The following is a 20,694-nucleotide window of genomic DNA, read 5'->3' on the forward strand; positions in this document are numbered from 1 at the left end:
GACAAGAGAAGCACAGGATCTGCAAAATTGCAAATATACCAATGTACAATGTGTGTATTGTGCAATAAACTCAGGGAAAATGTTGCCGCCCTTATTAGTGATTAATTTCCATACAACAATATGTCTATATTGGCCAATGCTGATAGTGCCAACTAATCTGTTCCACCCTATAATGAATATGTCAAAGATTCAATTGATCATGTTATCACTGCCTTCACAAAACAAAGTCTACATTTTGACTGCACCAAAGGCCTTCGCCCTTCTGGCACTCTTTCTCATTCTATCCCTTATGTAGTTGTGTACCATATGTGGGGAGAGAGAGAGAGATAGAACCACAATGTTGGGGATTGTGATGAATACAGTGGAACCTCGATTTTACGTTTTTCTGGGGACCAAGCTGCAAGAACTTGAAATGCAGGAAAATGTATAATTGAGGTAAATTTTATAACATTTTGTGTTGGGACCATCAAAATTGAATGTATAATGCGGGAAAATGTAAAATCGGGGTTTCACTGTAGTTAACAATCATAAGGAGCATCCTACAATGATGCCTTTGCTGGCTGGAAGATTGCTACAATATCCAAACTGAATTGAGTTGCATTTATCCTCCTAACAAATTATAATAATGGCTGCCACTGCATCAGTTCCTGTTTTCCAGCTTTGCATCTCCTCTACGCAAACCCCCCCCAGAAAGATCCTTAGTGAAGTGGATCATAACATCAATGCGTTTCATGTTTTTTCAACTACTATAGGTAAGTAATATGTTGTGATGTAAAATAGCTATAAAAAACATACCTGGAATGATTAGTAAAAACAATGTTTCAACTTTCACAAAGAAGGTATTGATTTATTTTCCAATGCTTTTCTGCCACTTTTGGCTAACTGTGAAGATCAGGATGAATAATGATGCGACACACTCAAAGACCACCCGTGTTTAGGCCAGGATTCGAACACAGGACCCCTGGATGTGCTAACCACTCCACGACAGAGGTTCTCTTTTATCAGGAAGAACCTGTTAACCTACTGTGTGGCATTATCTATTTGTCAAAACATCACATTTGTTTTTAATAATCACTCCAGTTAACACATTTTATTGCTACATGCTCACTGGCACATAAAACTAACTAAAAAATTATTATTTTCATAATCTTGTTAAGAGTGGGCTGGAGTTTGGCATGAAAGTAGTTTCCTGACCCGATGCGATACAGACACACCTAGCGACATATCAGGGAACTATGAATTCTTCTCGGCTGTCCTAATCCAGAGGCCAGAGGACCTTCCTCCCTTCACCACCCCTCCCCTCCTCCGTGACTCCCGCAGTGAGGTTTCCAGGAAAACGGCACCCACCTGTTTCTTTTCATTCTGGTTTCTGAGTCTAAAATTTCTCCACTGGCAACGCAATTCAGTGCTTGCTGGCTTGCTCTTGCATGGAGCGAAAAGAGTGGCAGGCTCCCGAGACGGGACCTTCATCACTGAAGTTTTGATTGAATAAATTTCGTTGATTACAGTGGCTACTATAATCATATTTATTGAAGTGATAATAACGATTAAACAACTAGGTATATCACTATGTCAAAATTGGTTATACAAAATTAAAAAAATTGAATACATAATTATAAAATGAAACATTGGATCCTACAATCTTATACATCAACATAAATTCAAATTGTAGGTTTCAACAAGATCAACTACTAAACCTCTGTCCTTGTTTAGGCATGGGAGAATTGAGATACAGGAAAACTTCGTTAATACGAAGTTCAAGGGACCAAAAAGTGTCAACTTCGTATTAAACGACTTCGAGTTATCCAAACTTTTCAAGATGGCACCTGTTTTCAGGTGTAAATAAAGTAGAGTATAAATTACCCCCACAAAGGATGTTTTATACTTGGTGGTAGCTCAGAAAATAAGCTTTGTATGTACTATATAATAATCTTGTACATTTTAAAGAAAGTGTAAAAAATGTTACACAAAATGAGAACACTGAGCTTAACGCGGACACAAAGATTCCAAGGAGATGGTGAACACAATTTATCCTGCCTAGTTATACAAACGGTTATGCACGGGATGCATGTTGTGGCAAAAAGTCGGTATTTTCTTTTAATTGTGCAAAGTCGTTGCTCTTCCACGAAATTCTTACAATTTTAGTTCATAAGAAACCCGTTTGCATGGAGACCTACGGAAAGGAAAACAATCTCGTTTATTGCAAGAAGTGTAACTCGGAAGAATCTTGACAGTAATCACACTGGCGCGAGCAAGAGAGGGGAGATAATCGGACAGAATGAATATTGGATTTTATGTGTGTTCACTAGAACATTTTGTGACTTTGCTTCAGTTAACTTCATTTTCACCCCCCTCCCCCTTTGCAGGGATCAGTTCAAACTCTTCCTCAACTTGCATTGTAATCCACTCTGAAAAAGTAAACTCACAACTTGCGATCTGTTTGCACCAAATGTGTATCCTAGGACACATTAAACAGTGCCGCACTCGATAATCACTCTGGTTTGGATCCCACTTTAAACTGTACATTTAGTCCCGCTTAGCTCATCAGCATAAAATGAACTAAAAACAAGCTTTACGACACTTGCATATTTTCAGATTAATCGACAATTTATTGTAGGTTTCAGGAGTATTCTGGAGGTCACACTCGCTCCACCAAAACTTTTCCTCTCGTATTCCTGCTTTTTTTTTTTTTTTTAACAGCAGCACGCTAATGGTTCTGAAGCAAAGCGGGGATTATCCTTCCCACTGGATGAGTCATTGCAGTTATCGGCAAGGGAGAGCTTTCCAGACGCTAGACTAAACACTGGCGCCAGCTGCAGCGTAAACACAATGAGACCGGCTGGAAGTTAGAGCAGCAGGTGACAGAAAGGAAATCATCCGCATTTTAAAGATAACGCAGTTGAAGACCGAACTTTTATCAGCAGTGTGAAAAACAAAAATGATCCTTGCATTACCTTTTGCAACAGACAATAATACGAGCAATATTTCCTATCCAGACAGCTGCAAACAAGAAAGAGGGACCTGAATTCTGCAATTATCACATTACCATGCACACCAGTGGTGGATAATGAGCTGTTGTAGAAGGAAGGGGGTCACTTTTCTTTTACTTATCATACGGTTTTTGTTCGTTTTGAAGGTATTCAGAACTTTATTTTTTAGACGCCAAAGGAAAGGAGCCCGTGCGCACACGAGCAAGAAAATCGTGGCCGAAACAATTAGCAACATCTCTTGAAGTACCCAATCAAAGTAGTTTGCAAACAAGTCACAGTTTAAATCAGGTGGCAAGTAATGCAATCCTATTATGGTTGGATCAGAATTATTACAGTAATTTTACCCAAATTACATCCAATTCTGTAAAAGGTGATTCCAAGATCATAAACTGAACCTTGTTTTTAATAAATAAAAGACAACCACGACCACCAGATTTCTGTTTGTTTATATCCAGATTTCTATCTTTTTTTTAGCACCCTGTACATTGGATCTAAATCTATAAAATAATCTCTATCTTGTTTACACCAACTTTCTGTAAGAAAAATTATATCATAATTTTCAATATTTATATTGTTTACTAATGTTTCAAATTTGGTGTTAATTCCTCTAACATTCTGATAAAAACATTTAATCATATTATTACTAACGGAAGAACCACTTAGTTTTTTGAAGTTGAGTTTTCTCCAGACTTACTGTTACTATTTGTATCAGATACACTTTTGTCTTTGTTGGCAACTATATTGTCATTTTTCAATTCGCGATAAAACCTTGTTACTAATACCCCTTTAGGCCAGATATTTTCATCGAATAGTACATCATAGTCATCCTGGGAAACAGCTACATGAAAAGAAGAGTAAGAGTCGTATTTAGTTTTCAGCCTTGTACATACCATTTTCTTTACGGAAGAAGTTTCAGCAATATATTGCTGAAGGTCAGTATTTGAAACTTCAGGATGAAGTCGAGTCACAAATAGAGCTCTCTGAGGAAAAGCATTGCGTTGCACTGCTAACCTAGTAGATGGATTCTGACCTTGCACTGATTTCTTCACGTCGTTCACCTGTTTGTTTACATTTTGCAAGGTCGAAGCTTGACGAGTGTTTTTGGAACCAGATGTATTTAAAACCTGGTTGTTTTCTATCGACTGCACTGATTGACCCAGAAACTTATCAGATCCCTTATCTGTGTGAGTTTTGTGAGCTACTGTAGATAAAGGTAAACAAGGAGTACTGCAGGGCATTCTGATTGTGTTTTGTTTTTCTTTCAGAAGATTCCTTTGAATTACGTGTTCATAAGTGATTTGTAGAATCCTTTTTTCTTCTGTTTTCATTAGCACTTCATTCTGTTCTTTCAATACAATCACTTCGGCTTTAAGAGATTGAATTTGATCACTTAAATTCTGCACTGTCGAGATCAATGTTGACATAATGTCTTTAACATGGCAGCAACTGAAACAGTTTACATTACCTGGCTTTTGTCCTCCAAGTTGATGTTCTTGATCAATATCATCTTCATCACTATTATCACTATGTATTGCCATTTCTTCATTATTTTCTCTATGTCCATGTTTTCATTGGCACTATCGCGAGCAGCTACACGATTCACCGGAACGGGTCGTGGCGTCACAGGAGTTTCATTGCTATGCTGTTGTAAACATTTCGTACATTTATAGGTAGATATGTCGTTCACCATAAAAAAATTCAACTTCATATTTAGAAAGTTTCAAACATGGTTTAACGTGAAACCTTATATTACACAGACAGCATGCCAATACATGTTGCTTTCCATAAATTCCTTTGGAGCAAATTCCACAGTGATCAGAGGGAGGCGCCATGTTGATAATGATAATAATAATAATAAGAATAATAGCAACAAGAACAACAATCTGTGGAGTGTGGCGTAACAGCCCATGAGTACCTTACCTACAGACTGCCGGCCTCACTCCCACATGCCTCAGTAGAGGTGGGCGATCATCCAAACCAGTTATGGGGTGACGCGTGGTCAGCATGGCGATGTTTGCTGAAGGTTTGCTTGAACGGGTTAGGCTACTCATTCGTAGCTTCCCAATTTCATCTCGATGGTGGGTGGCCACCGCTGAAATCTCAGGCAAAAAGTTGTTCCGCTTTCCCCAGGAGACTGGTATCTGCGCGAGTCACACAGACCTCATGGCCACGGTGCGGGACAATATTCTGATAAAATAACATGTCGAGTCGTCTTACTTGCTTCTTTCAAGAAATAAGGAAGAGTGGAGTTTCAGGTGTTTAAATAACTTCTTATATCTTCTGAATGGCAGACTGCAAAGGAAGCCACGCGAGATCAGGTAATGGTGCTCGACTATAAACAACTGTTTCTCATTTTGAATGCTGTTGAAAGTCAAGTGGACGGATACCGACGGTTGAAATCAACTACCTTGTTTCGCAGTTCGTGGCTAGTGTGGCTACCGCAATGTAGTGTAGGTAGTGCAATTTCAAGAATTTTTAAACGATTTACCCTTGACAGAAGCAAAGTATGAAGTAAATTCGGCTGGTGACGTATTCTTGAGAAACATTTAATTGTGATCTTCCCAAATTTTGAGATTGCTCTCGGAATGTTTGTATTTTACAATGAAATGCCAGTGGAGAGCAGTCGTTGAATAGCAGACTTTCTAGTTTGTCATCCTTCATACCACGAATGCTTATGTCCTGCAAGAAATTGACTTTGAGTCTCTCGTTCATCAGTTTGCTTTCATAAAAGCCAGAAGGAAACAGTTTTAGGCGAGTGTTCTCTTGTTATATCAAAATGTATTGTTTTATCAAAGTTTAATGGATAATTTTTAATCAGATGTGTCTACACTTTAAAGTTTACAAGTATTATTAATACAGAGCATGAAATTAGTAGAAGTGAAGTACCATAACAAAACTGATAATTGTAATAATAAATGTCGGCAGGGCCCAACACAAAGCATAGCCTAGGTGCCCAAATTTGATAAATCCAGCGGTAACGAGGCAGAAGCATGCGCGTCGCTAATTTTTTTGGAAGGGGCCGTTTTTTATACAAAATCGATATATAATAATAATAAGGCAAAAGTTAGTAACCATTTTTATTTCAACTATTAACGAATAGAGTCTCGATAATAATTAGAGATGCACCGGAGAGAGACTACCTGGAATTTTAAAAAAGGAAACGTGGAAATGCGTAATGACATATCGAAAAACTGAAAAGGAGAAAGACTGACAAAACAATGTAACAAAATGTACAGTAGTAGCAATGATGACAGGAAACAATAGTTTAATATTGAACTTACACTCTGATGAAGTAGTGTTTTCTTTGTTATGATCTGAATTAGGTCCCTTTGCACAGTTCTCATCGATGGAGTTCACAGAAGTTTTAATTGGCCAAGGTTGATTGATTTTGTTTATTTTACTTCGCCTTTCTGCCACTCTTGGCTAATGATGAAGTGATGAAATTGATGAAGAGACGCTCACCTTTACCATTACGCTATAGGGGAGGCAAAATATATCTGAAACTAAGAGGAAATTTTGAATGGAATGTAGAACGTAAGAGGCAGGGTTCGTGCGGAAGAGGAAAAAGCCAGGGAATTCTCCCTCTCTTTCCTAACCTGTACAACTCTAATTCAATTCTCAACCAAGCCAAGAATTTCGTCCTTCTATATTTCATATCACTTTCGTTATTTTTAATGAAGAATTCAAAATAATAATTTGTCTTTAAATCGCAAGTCAGCCAAAATTACGTTTTTATAATAAATTTTACGTTAATTGAAGATTTGCAAAGGCACAGTAAACCTTTTCATGATCGTTCCACTCGAAAAACAAATGTTTCTGTAAGAGTCATATCAATTTTATGCTTGGAAGTAGTGATGTTTTATGAACCACACACACGTAAGCAACACCAATAGTATTGTAATTTGGAGAGGATGTGATTTGCGAGCAGTACAAGCATGGGAATTTAACGAACTTTCTTTGCGAATCCTACCTGCGCCGTTGACTCTCAAAGTATAACATGTGAGGTAAAACTGTTGAAATGTAAAAAGAGGAAGCGCTGCCCCACTCCCCGCCTTTTCTACATTTTATTCAAATCGAACGCGGTAGGCAGGCACGTATCTAGAAATATATTTCGGAGGAGTCTTAACCTAATGTCTCAAAATAATAATAATAATAATGTTAAATTAAAATAAGTATAATTATATTAAAGTAATTAAAATAATCAAATTAATTAATATATTTTTATTACATGAATAGGTAAAAAGGCGGTATAACGACAATGATATAACATCACGTATTCATTAGGTAGCTTACGAGTAGTTAAGGTCGACAAAATTTGTAAAAAAAAAAATAGAAACTGCCCTGGCAAGGACATTAATGTCAAATAGATAAAGAATATAATATTTAATGAGTATCAGAAAAGGATGTTAGATCCAGTTGAGGAAAGTAAAATTCCTGGTAATATTTTATGCATGTTATGCAAGTAAATGCTTGCATAAATCTTCTTTTGGTACTGTCATTCAAAGTCGTATGACCCCAATATAATCCTTGCTTTCCAATAAGTTTGCAGAAATAAATAACCATCGATTAAACAACAACCATATTTTCATTATTTAATTTGAGTTGATTTATGTTCTCATTATTTTCATTATTTAATTTTTGTACTTGGTAAGTCTTTCGGGGGGAGGTCCGGACTCCTGGACGTATGTCCTTGGCGGTAGATGTCGAGATAAAAGTTACTGTGTCAATGGTTCCAATTTACGGTAAATATGCTCTGCTTCTCTACACTCAAAGGGATGGTTTTCCTGCTTTCTCGGTTTCTTTCCGGGGAAAGAGGCAATAGTTCAAGCAGTGACAGACAACTACGGGAGCTTCTGACGAGGGGACGGAACCCAGCTGTGCAGAGGATTCAAACACCGGCGCGAACTAGCCCTCCCCGTTAGCCTGAGGCAATTTTCCAACAGAGGCATCTAGTGGCCAAGTGGCGAACTATGCTCGCTGCCGCATCTTTCGCCTTTGTCTTTCGCATAAGTCTTTTAAACAATAATTTTGGGTTGTGCAAGTGACTTTTGAGAGAAAAGCCCTCCCTAGCTTAGTCATAAAAGAATTGAGCATTACTTTAGTATGCATCATAATGGCCATTTTCCTTTGTGCTACCCACAAATCGTATAACCATTCTGTGCTTATTTAAGTAGTTCCTTATGGGAAATTGAAAAAAAAAATGCAATTTGTGCACATTTATCAAACTGAAATTTCATAAATGTGTCATTTACTCAAAGTTTCATCAAGTAAGTTCACATCTACTTCGTGTTTTCCGGCAATTTTTTGTCCTTAAACGTTATATTCAACAAAAAGCAAAAAAGCCCATGTTAAATTTAAGCGTTTTCCACGGTGACCTTCGCCAAACTCCACCGCCCACTTAAGCAGAGTAAATTTTATGGAATTGGAGTTCAACGGAAAACAAGTAGTGGAGATAATACACTTTATTAATCTCTTGGCCTGAATAAACACTGATACAGAAAGGACAAGTTGAAATAAAATAAGTTGCAATCAAACTACAGTAGGGGGAGTTGATGTTTATACCCCCTTACGTAGACATTTTACATAGTAATGTGATGCAACCGATTGCTGATCTCAATCTGTGGTAGTACACATATATATCAACCACATGTCAATACCTTTTTTTTTTCCATCTGTGCACAAGCTGCTGCTTACACCCTGGAAATCTTGTCTGCAAAATCACACACCCACTCCAACCTTTAAATGCAAAGCAATGCCCTATATTTATTTTCACATCAATGTGTTCAAGGAGTCTCAGTCCACCCTGTCCTCACATTCTCCGTGACTTATAATCCGTACAGCTTCAAGGTACGGTCCATGCTGGTTGATGCGATGTATTGTGCGTGTCGTCCAAATCTCACTCCAGTTGCCATCGCTGTATGATCGTTGAAAACTTTCAATTCTTGCCATTGTTTACATAAATATATTCTGCAATAAAGAGACATAATAAAAATAACCGATCTTCACAAATTCAGTAAACTGTAAAATAATGATCATAATAAATTAGTGTAAGATTACCGTTTTTTTAAGTTACAATGAAATTTTTGCTATATCTGAAAAAAAAAACAGGTGCTTTCAGAAAAATTAACCTTATTTATAGGATTTTAAAGTTTTTAGTTTTGTTTTTGAGTGAAAGTGCATTTTAAAAAATTCATTTCATTGGAAATATATTTTGTAACTACATATGAGAAGTTCAGAGCACAAGTGGCATAACTCCATTCAAGATACGAGGCTTGTCCGGAAAGTAAAGATACAAACACATTTGCACGTTAGGGGAAAAATGTGTACCAAAGTTGGCAACATTGGCAGTAACCGTGATCCTTACGACGAGGATTGGGAGTGAGTTGACAGTGCTGCGCTGAGTCTTGTGCGAGGAACACGCATTAGAAATTTCAGCGGCGATACCGAATCCCGCCAAGTGCGAAGTGCGCGCCGTGATCAGCTTTTTGGAGGCATATGGAAAGCGTCCATCGGAGATCCACCGAGAAATTGTGACTGTGTACGGGAACGTAATGAATCGTCAAAATGTGGCGAAATGGTGTCGTGCCTTCGCAGGAGGTCGACGTGATGTTCATTATGAAGAGAGAAGTGGTCGACGTGATGTTCATTATGAAGAGAGAAGTGGTCGACGTGATGTTCATTATGAAGAGAGAAGTGGGAGGCCATCACAACAAACGGAGAGGCATGTTGTCAAGTGGAATCCGCTTTATTCATGACAACACCCGCCCCCATGCAGCGAATGTCACCAAGGATCTGCTTGCAGTTTCAATGGGAGGTCCTTCCCCATCTGCCATACAGCCCCGACCTTGCACCCAGCGACTACCACCTGTTCCTGTACATCAAGAAAAATCTTGGTGGAAAACATTTTGCCGACGACGATGAAGTCAGGGAAGAAGTCACAACTTGGTTCCAGATGCAGGCGGCGGATTTCTACGATTCAGAGATACAAAAACTTGTTCCGCGTCTGAACAAATGTTTGGACAATGGAGGCACTTACGTGGAGAAATAGCCTCTGTATCAGTGTATCAAGTGTAACTTTAGTTGCGAGCAATACATTTATTTTATATCTTATTTTTGGTTTGTATCTTTACTTTCCGGACAAGCCTCGTAGTTTTGAGAAAAAGACACATTTAGATAACTTAGTATATATTTAGCTGTTTGAGCACAGTGGTGTGGCTCTATGAGCAAGAATTTGAAACTTAGGAGATAGTTACTTCTAGCACCAAAATGTTGACACTTGACAGTTTGTTATACATGTAACTTCATTTCCATGCTACACAACTTGTGGTCTGAACTCCCTATATCACACTGACAAGATTAGATTCATGCAATACATAAATTGAATTGAATTATTGTTTTAAGTCCACTTTATGCACAGATAGGCTAATCGGGACTGGGCCTACTGTTTAAAGTGGGATCCGAATCACTGTGCAATGGCAACGACATTACCATTACACCATAGGAGGCCACGTAACACATAAAATATTGCTTAAAGCTTTCTTGATGTTGATAAATGATAATAAGATTTCTTTAGGATATCATATTCAGGTCAGGTCAGCTCTGGATAGGCTTCTCAGCTTTTGAGAGCTAAAGTCAGTCTCGTCTTCAGGTAAGGTAATGTTCCCTGCACTCACTGCACTTTGCCATACAGGCTCATATGGGTTGTGGAGGTTCGGCCCCACACATTCATGATCAGCTTTTTTTCTTTCTTTTTTTTTTTAACTGATGTGTTCAGCATCATGCTCTAGTCACCTTTATTCCCCAAAGTTGTCTCCTTTCTTATCTAGAAGGTTTCTCTTGGAATATGGACTAAGTCAGTTCCGGATAGGTTTCTGAGCTTGGAAGACTACCTGGGACTGACCTTGCTGATTTACCAAGACCCAAGAGAATCTCAAGTTAAGGTCGTATCACACAACTGGATTTCCAGTAGGAATGTCCTAGTTGGTACTGGACTGGTTGCCAGGCTGGCTGATAACTAGTTTTGACGACTAGATCATGTTTAGTTGAACAATTTTTTTAATTTTTTTATTAATGAACCCTGTGAATCTCTCATATCTACCTGACTTCATCAAAAAGCTTGTCGAGTACACCTTCATTACCACATTTTCCTTTGAGCCAATTTCTAGCCTTTTTAGCTTGTCTGCTCTGTGCAATGCCTTGAGGGACCTAAAGTATACCAACAAGTACAATAACAAGTGAGGCAAAAAATAGCAGGTAAGCCAGGGCCACACAACTAGTCCAAGTCCAACTAGAAAATTCAGCAGGAAATCTAGCCTCGTGTGATTCAGGCATAAAATCTGAATGTAAAGGCAACTTGAACTGAAAACTAATTGAATTTATATTAAGCAAAAGTATAGGAGATTCACTTAAATAGCATCTAACACCATGTGCCGAGTAGAATATGTTCGTCATACTTATCTTGCTCTGACATGTAAGACAAACATTAGGAGATTGTCATTAATATAGTAACGGAAATGTAGTGGAACCTTGATTTTGCATATTTCGTGGGACAAAAATGGTAAAATTTAGTCTATAAAATGTTGCTTTAATAGGCTCTTGAAGATTACATGTATACTGCAGGAAACTGTCAAATCAAGATTCCACTTCACCAAGAACCGTTACCGGTGCAATATGGAATTCCACCTCCTGATTCCTGTACCCTAACTACATAGTTGTCATAACACGTCTGAACATCAATTCTCGAAATTTTAACCAGTCATATCTATCATGTCTTCATTTGATTTTTCTTTTAGTCTTTGGATGAGAATGCTAAAGGGGATGAAACGGAAAACAAATTACAGCAGAACCTTCATTTTGCATGATCAGGTTCTACATTTTCCCCCCACTTCAGCCATTGTTTAAGTTCTTTGTCCATTCCATCATTTTTTCTCGTGTATGTAAATCAACATTTTAGCACACCTTAGACATGATCTGCCTAATTCCTTCTTACACTGAAAGCCAGAAAATGTTTTATTTAGCTCAGCATCAGATAATAAAATGCTCACCTCACATCTGTTCCTGCAACTGCTAGGTATGTTCCACTTTGATCAAAGCAGAGATCTCTGATTTCATAGCCATCGTCCAGCTGCAAGGTCTTGAAATTCTTCAGCTTTCTCAAATCCCACAATTTAACACATGCATCATCGGCCGCAGTGGCCAGATAGTAACCATTCTCCGAGAAAGATATTGCTGTGATAGGACCGGAGTGACCTGAAAATGGAACAATTCAATTTTGTAAATATATATACATATATATAATTAAAATACCTTCTACTTTCAAACCTGTCATGGTGGTATACTTCTTTGCATTTCATTTAAACCAAATGATGAAGCTACTTTTTTCCCCCCTGATCGAGTAGTTTGTTTGATTTTGAAGTACACTTTCAGCTCCCAAAATTTGTGTGTTGACCCAACATCATGAGGACAATTGGGGAAGTCCCGGGCTCTAGTCTCATTAGCCAGAAAACAGCAGCTATGGGACTTGATGAGCTGACTATGCTTCATAGTCACTGGGCAGGCTGTTGTTGCACCATGGCATTTAGTTTTTAGTATTATAACAAGGACAAGTGCCATGATTTGATTTGATTTGGTGTTTTTAAGTCCACTTTATGCACAGAAAGGCTAATCGGGACTGGACCTACAGTTTAAAGTGGGATCCGAACCACTTGTGCCTCCACTGGGTATCGAACCCGGGATCCCTTGATTACAAGGTAATGACGCTACCACTGCGCCATGGGGGAGGCCGACAAGTGCCATGAATTTGGGCATGCATTCATTACCGATTTGTAGAGGCACATATTTTTGGTAAATAAAAAAGCAAACTTTCGGTACGAAAACAGTTATTTCAGTGTTATATAGTGGTGAATAATCACATCAAAAGTGCTATATAAAATGTTGGTTTTAAAATTCTGAATATAATCCTAAATTTGATTTAAAACTGCACTTATTACACAAAGTAGACCTTTTCCCTTCTAATAGCACATTTATGTAGTTACCCGAGCATTAAATTTATTCCTGTGTAAAGGGGTCCATTTTATTCCTGTGTAAAGGGGTCCATTTTTTCTTCTCAAATATTTAGAGTAGAATTAATCAATTTTCCATGAATTGCATAACTCTCAGGATACTTCAGAAAGTGTCGCGTCAGTATATAAATGGTAAATTTCGTGTTTAAGAGTATATTTCGCATTTTCCAGTTAATTTCACATTATTTCGTGACAAACCAGGGTAGGAAAATGCACCTCACACCTTTCAGACACATGAAAAATGAACATTACAGCATGTTATTTCATATTTCTTGTTTTCGTCAAAAACGAAATATGCATGCCGATTTGGTACAAAATTGCTAATGTGCCATGAAGATCTTGAATGGTTCGTAAACCTTCTTAATTAAAGCATGTAACAACAGAATGCCCTTTGCCTTGGAAATGTGAAATTTATCATACAAAACAAGAGTACATACAGTTATATTCATAAAGTCACTAACAAAATGATGCAATGTTATTTTTAGAAACATTGGATCTGTAATTTTACCTGCATGAGCCAATACAAAGTACCAGTGGCAGAATTGCATCCCTAGTAAAAATAAATACACACTCCATAAACAGGAACACAAGACTTCTAAGAAAGACAAGCGAATCTCTCACCTGGAAAATTTGCTACATTCGACTGTTCCTTCAAATCCCAGATTTTCACCTGGGAATCGGCTGTTCCTGTTCCAAAGATCAAACCATCCGGATGGAATTGAGCAGTAGTCAATGCAATGCCTGATGCAGCATGGTCAGTCACCTAGTGAGAGATAAATGATTGAGTTCTTATTTTCCAATATCCTACATTTAAACATCAAACAAGTTCATCTTTTCTCCTGTTAGCAGTGTAGGTTAAGAAGGTAATTTTCCCATCTTGTAGGACCTGCAAGATTTTCACTAATCTTTGAAACATGCACTTACTTTATTTGTACATGCCCGAGCTTTATTAATTTCAGTGCTGTAGTCATATACAGGGTGTCCTGCCACTACGGTGGAAAACGATGCATCTGATTTGTTCAATTTCATTGATCCAACTTTCAGCTTCACACAGCAACTTACATATTCTCTGGATAGACCTTGGAATGAGGCAACACCACTTTGAAGAGATTCTCTTTAATACTGATGCGTGAACATTGTAACAATACAAAATGTTCACAAAAATGATTGATATTATATATTTCACTGCAATTATATGCATAAATTTATTGAGTTTTGCTTCAAAATATTCAAGAATTACATCAGAATATTAATATAGCTCATTATTTAATCACAACTATCTTGTAAAACTTGTGCAGAATAAATTAATATATTAATATTGGCAAAATATAGTGCACCCTTGACTTTACGTTTTGCAGGGGACCAAGCTGAAAAACCTTAAAATGCAAGATAATGTAAAATCGAGGATTTTATAACTCTGCCTATGTTGGGAGTATTTTATACAGACCCCATGAAATACCAAACTGCGGGCAAATATCTGTGAATAAATCATTTCTTATACTGGCACATACACATACACTAATCAAGTGTGCAATGGTGACTGCAAAGCTTATCGACCAATATCAATTAGCACAGGAAGTCCCTTCGAATTGTACTTGAAACACTGCAGACACTTGGCTGAAATATTCATTCAGTGTTGTTTTTGTTCCAGTGTGAACAATTCCATGATCAACTACACTTGCTGTTTCCTCGCTAGTTTAAGATTTTATGCACATGTTCAAAAGTGATACTCACTACCTAGCTTCTAGCCCATCTCATATAAATAAAATTACGTATTTGTCATCCATGGGAATTTTGTGAATTTATGCTGTCACTTCTGGATTCATCATCTTATTTGAGCATCCAATGTAGTATGCATCTTTACAGGTTATTCGACCACATTTGAAATGAGTGATTCATGTTGTACTTGATTGATTGATTTGGTGTTTTAAGTCCACTTTATGCACAGTAAGGCTAATCGGGACTGGACCTACAGTTTAAAGTGGGATCCGAACCACTATGTGCCTCCACCAGGTTTCGAACCTGGGACCCCTTGATTAGAAGGCGACAACGCTACCACTGTGCCATCGGGGAGGCCCTCATATTGTACTTATGAAAGAAGAATCTCCAAGAACTGCATCCAACTCTGTTTTCATTTGCATAGCAGTTTTCTTTTTCAAAGCATAAAATTTAACAATGGCAATCCCCCCATCCCTTTCCCTTTTTTTTTAAATTCAGAAGACCACTTTCCCAGGCTGCACTGCAAGCATGATAAGCGATAATGAGCCTATATTCAATATGTGCTCTTCCAAATCATGGAACTTGTCAACATGAACAAATATTTGATAACACCCTTGCTATAACAGTTTTTGCTTAAAGACTAAATACAAAAAGTTTTTCCAAGCTTATTTCAAGTCCACCTTCATGCTCAGATAAGCTAATCAGGACTGGACCTACACTTCTTTAGTGTGATCTGACCTATTGTGCAATGTGCATCGATCAGGGATTGAACATGAAATACCTTGATTACAATTGAAGGGCTCTGGTGTAAAACATGGTAAGTGAAATTTTGGTCATTTCTGATTTCATTAAGGTTATTAGAAGCTAGGCTGTAGATAAATAGTTTTAGTGTTGTGTTTATGAATTTCAGAGGCTTCACTGTGTGTGTAATGTGGAAAAATGTAAAATCCAGGAATGTCCATGGGTTGGAGATTTAATAGTGGCAACTATTTATTTACAAATGATACAAGAGAGATACATTTGTGAAACTTCCACAGCCCTTCAATGTAGTCACCAGTATTGTGTACAACCCGTTGCCAGTGATGTGGAAGTTGAAGCATACATGTAGCAGAGCCTGTTCTGTTGGTTCAAATGAAGTGGGCTATTGCCTGAAGAAACTCCGAAACAGTTCGGAAGTGAATGCCAAAACGTGGCCAAAGGGGTCAAATCAAAGTTGCAGGGGTTTACGATCAGGGAGTATGGGGAAGGTGGGATGGTAGAGCACCTGCGAGCCGCATCGAGCTATAGATCGACCACAAGGAAAAAAAACCTTGGGACGAGAAGTCCCCGCAGCTTTCCCTTCTTCCCTCCACTTCGGGCCATAAGGAACCATGGTCCACTCTCCCCCGCCCATACTCGCTGGAGTACGGTGCACAGGAATCGCGGGTCTGCGCAAGTTGTTTTGCTCGTGGTTCCACTATAACAAATCAGCCACAGGTTGCACTACATGCAAAATGATTGAAGGATTCAGCAAAAAGTGTCTCTTCTTCTTCGCAAAGTAGGTTGCTGATTCCACACAATCCTCACGAAGACCTTGATGATATTGTCATGCTGTACGGCTGCGGGCACATTCAATCTTTATCCAACTCCTCTGTTCCTGCTTCAAAAACATTTGTTACAACTACACAACTTTAGACCACCAACTCCAACAATACTCTATTCCTCTCGTCACTGTGCATGTAAGAAGAGCTGTTGGAAGAAAGAGTCCATTTGCTGGGAGGTAGCTTAGGTATCAAAGTAAGCCGCACGTCAGGGTAAGTTTGCAGCAGGTTTTATGTATCAATCCGCGCGAGAACTGAGCTCAGAATCTTCCGTGCCAGTCTTGCCTCAACCGCCGAGCTGCTTACATCGTAGACACTGAGAAAATCCACAGTATTGCCAACCGCACAACACATCAAAACCCGCATGCATAACAAGTGGAATGTATTTTTGTTTCTTTTTGTCTCCTGAAACATAACATTTTAGAAGTACTTTCGGTGCATAAATTATTTAAAAAAATGTGTCATTACTTAATATAAATGCGAAATATCTTCGAAACATGACAGCATGTGCATGGACGTCCGCAGGATTTTTTCCAGGGAGGGGCAAGGAAGCTATTTTTTTCCAGGGGGCAAACAAGTAACATTTTCCCCCAAAAGAGTGTAGTTCCGTAAAAAAAAAAATGCTTAAATTTGAATTTATGGTGTTAATGCAATAATTAACACATATTATTGTGGCTAAAATGAAATTATATGTGTGAAATACATAATTTATGGTTGACTTTTCATTTTCCAGGGGGGGCCACGGCCCCCCTTTCCCCCCATCCGGACGCCAATGAGCATGTGTGTATATTTCGTGCATGCAAAAATAAAAATAAACAAAGATATAAGTAAACAACGATAGGCCCTCTTGAATTTAATGACAAATTATTATTTTTGGTTTATAAAAAAATACATTTATGAAAAACTTGGTTACTGTAAGACACACGCACTTCAAGTTATACCAGCAAAAAAAAAAAAAAAGAAAAAAAAAAGCATGATTTGTTATTGGTGATATACACAATCAGGTGCATTGTCTGCTGCTATTACTCTGGTTTCAATTTATGAAAAACTTCACTAAACCAGGATTCAAATCTTGGTCTGTCCATTTCTTGCTAATCATCCTTCCCTTTCTTTGCACGGAACAGTAAATATGCACCTTCAACAAAGACTTCATTGCAGCCAATGGGTGAAACAATAAGCCCCCCCCCCCCCTTTCTCCCTTTCTCATTGGTTTCTTCAGCCCTGGGATATCTTTTAATCCCGCGGACATTCTTTTGTCGTCAAACAACAAACAATCGTTTCCTCTTCCTAAACTCAAACTGCAAATCATTCAACACCCGGGATACAGTTCGTGCGCACAATGACAGCAAATCACCTCACATCCTGTTATACTTTGATCTTGTTTCCTTAAGAAGGATTATGCATTTTAAACAACTTGCTTGATTTGAAGAGCTTTTCCCTTCGGATGAAGCCCACAATAACACTATCTGAACAGGAGACCTCTATTCAGCCATTCTTGCAGCTGTGTAGCACGATTATTAATCACAATAAACATAGGGTTAATATAGTGGGATGTGCAACACTGGTATCACGGATTCCACGCGCTCTGCAACGTATTCAGTCTTGCTCGACTCGCACTTGGACTTCAGCGTTTCCTCAGCACAATGCAAACTCCAGTTGGCGAATCTACGGATCCAAGTTCGTCTGCACAGTGCTTGCAACCGATCAAGTCCAAACCTGCTAATGGATGTATTATTTTGTCTGTATTTTACAAATAAAATAACTGTTTTCTTGCAAGTATGCAGTTGTGTCGGAATAGAACCCGTCTTCAGTGGAACTATATTCTGCGTGCACGTTTGGATCTACATATGCGAAAACCTGCTGCAAAGTTAACCTGACCCTTGGCTTAGCTTGTGGTGTAAGTGAGAAGCACTGGTTCCGTTGCATGGTGTATATACAACAGCAGTGTTGCCACTATTAAATCTCCAACCCATGCATAATCATGTTTCACTACATAATGGTTCGTTATTAGACTGGAAATTTAACATGTGAAACTACATAAGAAAGAAAATAGAAATGACATAAAAATTTTAAAATAATACAGAAATCAATACCTTGGTCAACAGACGGCCACTTCTAATATCTGAGAATGCCCAGTGTTGATCAGTTGAAGTAGAAAGCACGTAATCGCCAGTTGGATGCAAAGATAAGCCAGTCACAGGTCCATCGTGAGCTCGAATTAACTGCATGGTCTGGGAAACTGGCACATTCCAAACTCTAATAGTGGTATCTGGTGAAGCGGTGATAACTACATCCTGTGAAGGAAGATCAAACAGGTTGAAGGGCAAATTCAAGAAATGAAAATAAAAATTGTATCAATGAAACTGCCAAGATAATTGGCTACTAGTAATTTCTTTACAGCCATTGCCAACAATATTTTATTGTTTATACATCTAGGGGTGTGAGGGATCCTGGAATGTCCATATCAGGATTAGGTAAAACTACACATCACAATCCTCACTTCAGCAGAATATTGCCAGACTTTTCAGGATCACAAACATTCAGCAATGTTACAAGTATTTGATGCTCCAAGTTTTTTGGATTACATGTTGGAAATTCTTTGGAAATGTCAGTTTTCATTCCAGATATGCTGAAGCAATCACTTCACTTGAGATGTTCACATTACTGGAAATTCTGAACATTTACGAACCCAAAAATTTCCTGGCAGAAAAATCGCATACATTTCCCATCCCAAACATCGGACTTTCAAAAAATTCTCACCCCAATCAGTTGCACACCCCAACAATGAACTGCCAAACAGATTAAAACATATGAGATGGTATAGAAATGAGCTGATTCTTCTTTTTCTTTATATCATTTTAAGTACTTGATTCATTGATTTGGTGTTTTACGTTCACTTTGTGTACACTAAGGCTAATCGGGACTGGACCTACAATTTAAAGTGGGATCCGAACCACTATGTGCCTCCACTGGGTATCAAACCCAGGATCCCTTGATTACAAGGCGATGAAGGCAGTTTACATAACTGTTATAAGGTTGGTAAATGTCTTGAAACATCCATTGAAAAGCAAATTGTATGACAAGGCAAATGGGTAAGTTACTGTAGATGTGCACAGGTGCATTTTCCAGCCAGCATGCATCATCAACATTTTACTTTTTTCTTTCTTCTTATTACTTTTAATCCATGAAAACACCTGTCAATATCTAAGGTATACATCTGATGCAGAATATACATTCCTGAAAGTCTTTCAAAATTTCAGTTTTCAAAACTTTACCCAGAACTCAAACTTTTGTTTTGTGCTTCCAAGTATGTTTCACTTGTACTGTGCAAATTTTCCACACCTTGAACAATGTATTCCATAAAAAAATACTTACTTCCTCCGGGTGGTAGATGACACGTGTGACTTTCTTTGTGTGGCCTTTGAGAATGGCTACAACTTGCTCTGTGTCTTTATTAAAAACTGTAGCATTCCTATCATTTCCGCCAGTTAAAATTTTGCTAGTGTCAGCTCCATGAATGTCCAGAGATAAGATACCTGGAATGCCTGCACTATGTAAACCCTGAAACAAAAACAAGTCATGAAGTACAAAATATGCTAAGGGTGTCATTTCAAGACTAACTGTGCAAATGTTCAGATAACACTATTTATTTCTAAGAAACTGTGACGTAACAACTGGCAAAAAAAAAAATATGCAAAACAAGGTTAGTTCATACAAATTTGTTGTCCAAAATTATAATTTTGTGATTAACACTTTGACCCTTGGCAATATATGTATGTTCTTCCACTTGGACCATGTTCCGATAATTTTTAAAAAAATATATACTTCCTTAATTTGGCAGCATGAGTTTTTACATCAATACTTGCATTTACTGTTTTAACAAAATGCTAAATTTTAGAATTAAAAAAAATATATTTTTTCCCCTCAATTTTAGAAAAGTCATTTTCACTATAAAAAATGACAACTAAACCATAGAGTAGATGAAATATGTTATGCTGGAGGTCCTTGTGACTTGAACAATTGTCAGTAGTCTTGATTTACAATACACTACATGGGTAGTTCCATATAAGTATATCTGAACTATTCACACATAATGTTATACATAATGTAACACAATAAATTGAATATCATTTTTAAATTACCACTTATTTATGACGCTGAAATATGTAAATTTCTAGGTGCACAATAAAGTTATATATTACACAGTATTGTCAGGAGTGTGTAAAAATGTCTGGAGCAATCTCCTGTTCTGGGAAACCTACTCAGTACTAGGTAAAGGGTTTTATAAAGTGTGATAAATAGTTTGTCCCTGGCTGTATGTTCCATCTGTTGACAATTTACTGC

At 37.9% G+C, this 20,694-nt stretch overlaps 1 protein-coding gene across 1 annotated transcript in view; it reads right to left on the reverse strand.

Annotated features, from left to right (window-relative positions):
- Positions 1-8,434: 8,434 nt before the first annotated feature.
- Prp19 (pre-mRNA processing factor 19) overlaps positions 8,435-20,694 on the reverse strand; it is a 29,667-nt gene continuing 17,407 nt past the window's right edge. Inside the window, exons 6-10 of the mRNA XM_083129093.1 lie at positions 19,726-19,911; positions 18,444-18,644; positions 13,673-13,814; positions 12,035-12,239; positions 8,435-8,957 (exon numbers count right to left, since the gene is read on the reverse strand). Of these exons, the coding sequence (XP_082985219.1) occupies positions 8,816-8,957; positions 12,035-12,239; positions 13,673-13,814; positions 18,444-18,644; positions 19,726-19,911 (876 nt within the window). The 3' untranslated portion in view covers positions 8,435-8,815. The remainder of the gene's footprint in view (positions 8,958-12,034; positions 12,240-13,672; positions 13,815-18,443; positions 18,645-19,725; positions 19,912-20,694) is intronic.

Source organism: Lepisma saccharinum, chromosome 9 (genome assembly GCF_977018435.1).
Source record: "Lepisma saccharinum chromosome 9, izLepSacc3.1, whole genome shotgun sequence".
NCBI classification, from domain to species: domain Eukaryota; kingdom Metazoa; phylum Arthropoda; class Insecta; order Zygentoma; family Lepismatidae; genus Lepisma; species Lepisma saccharinum.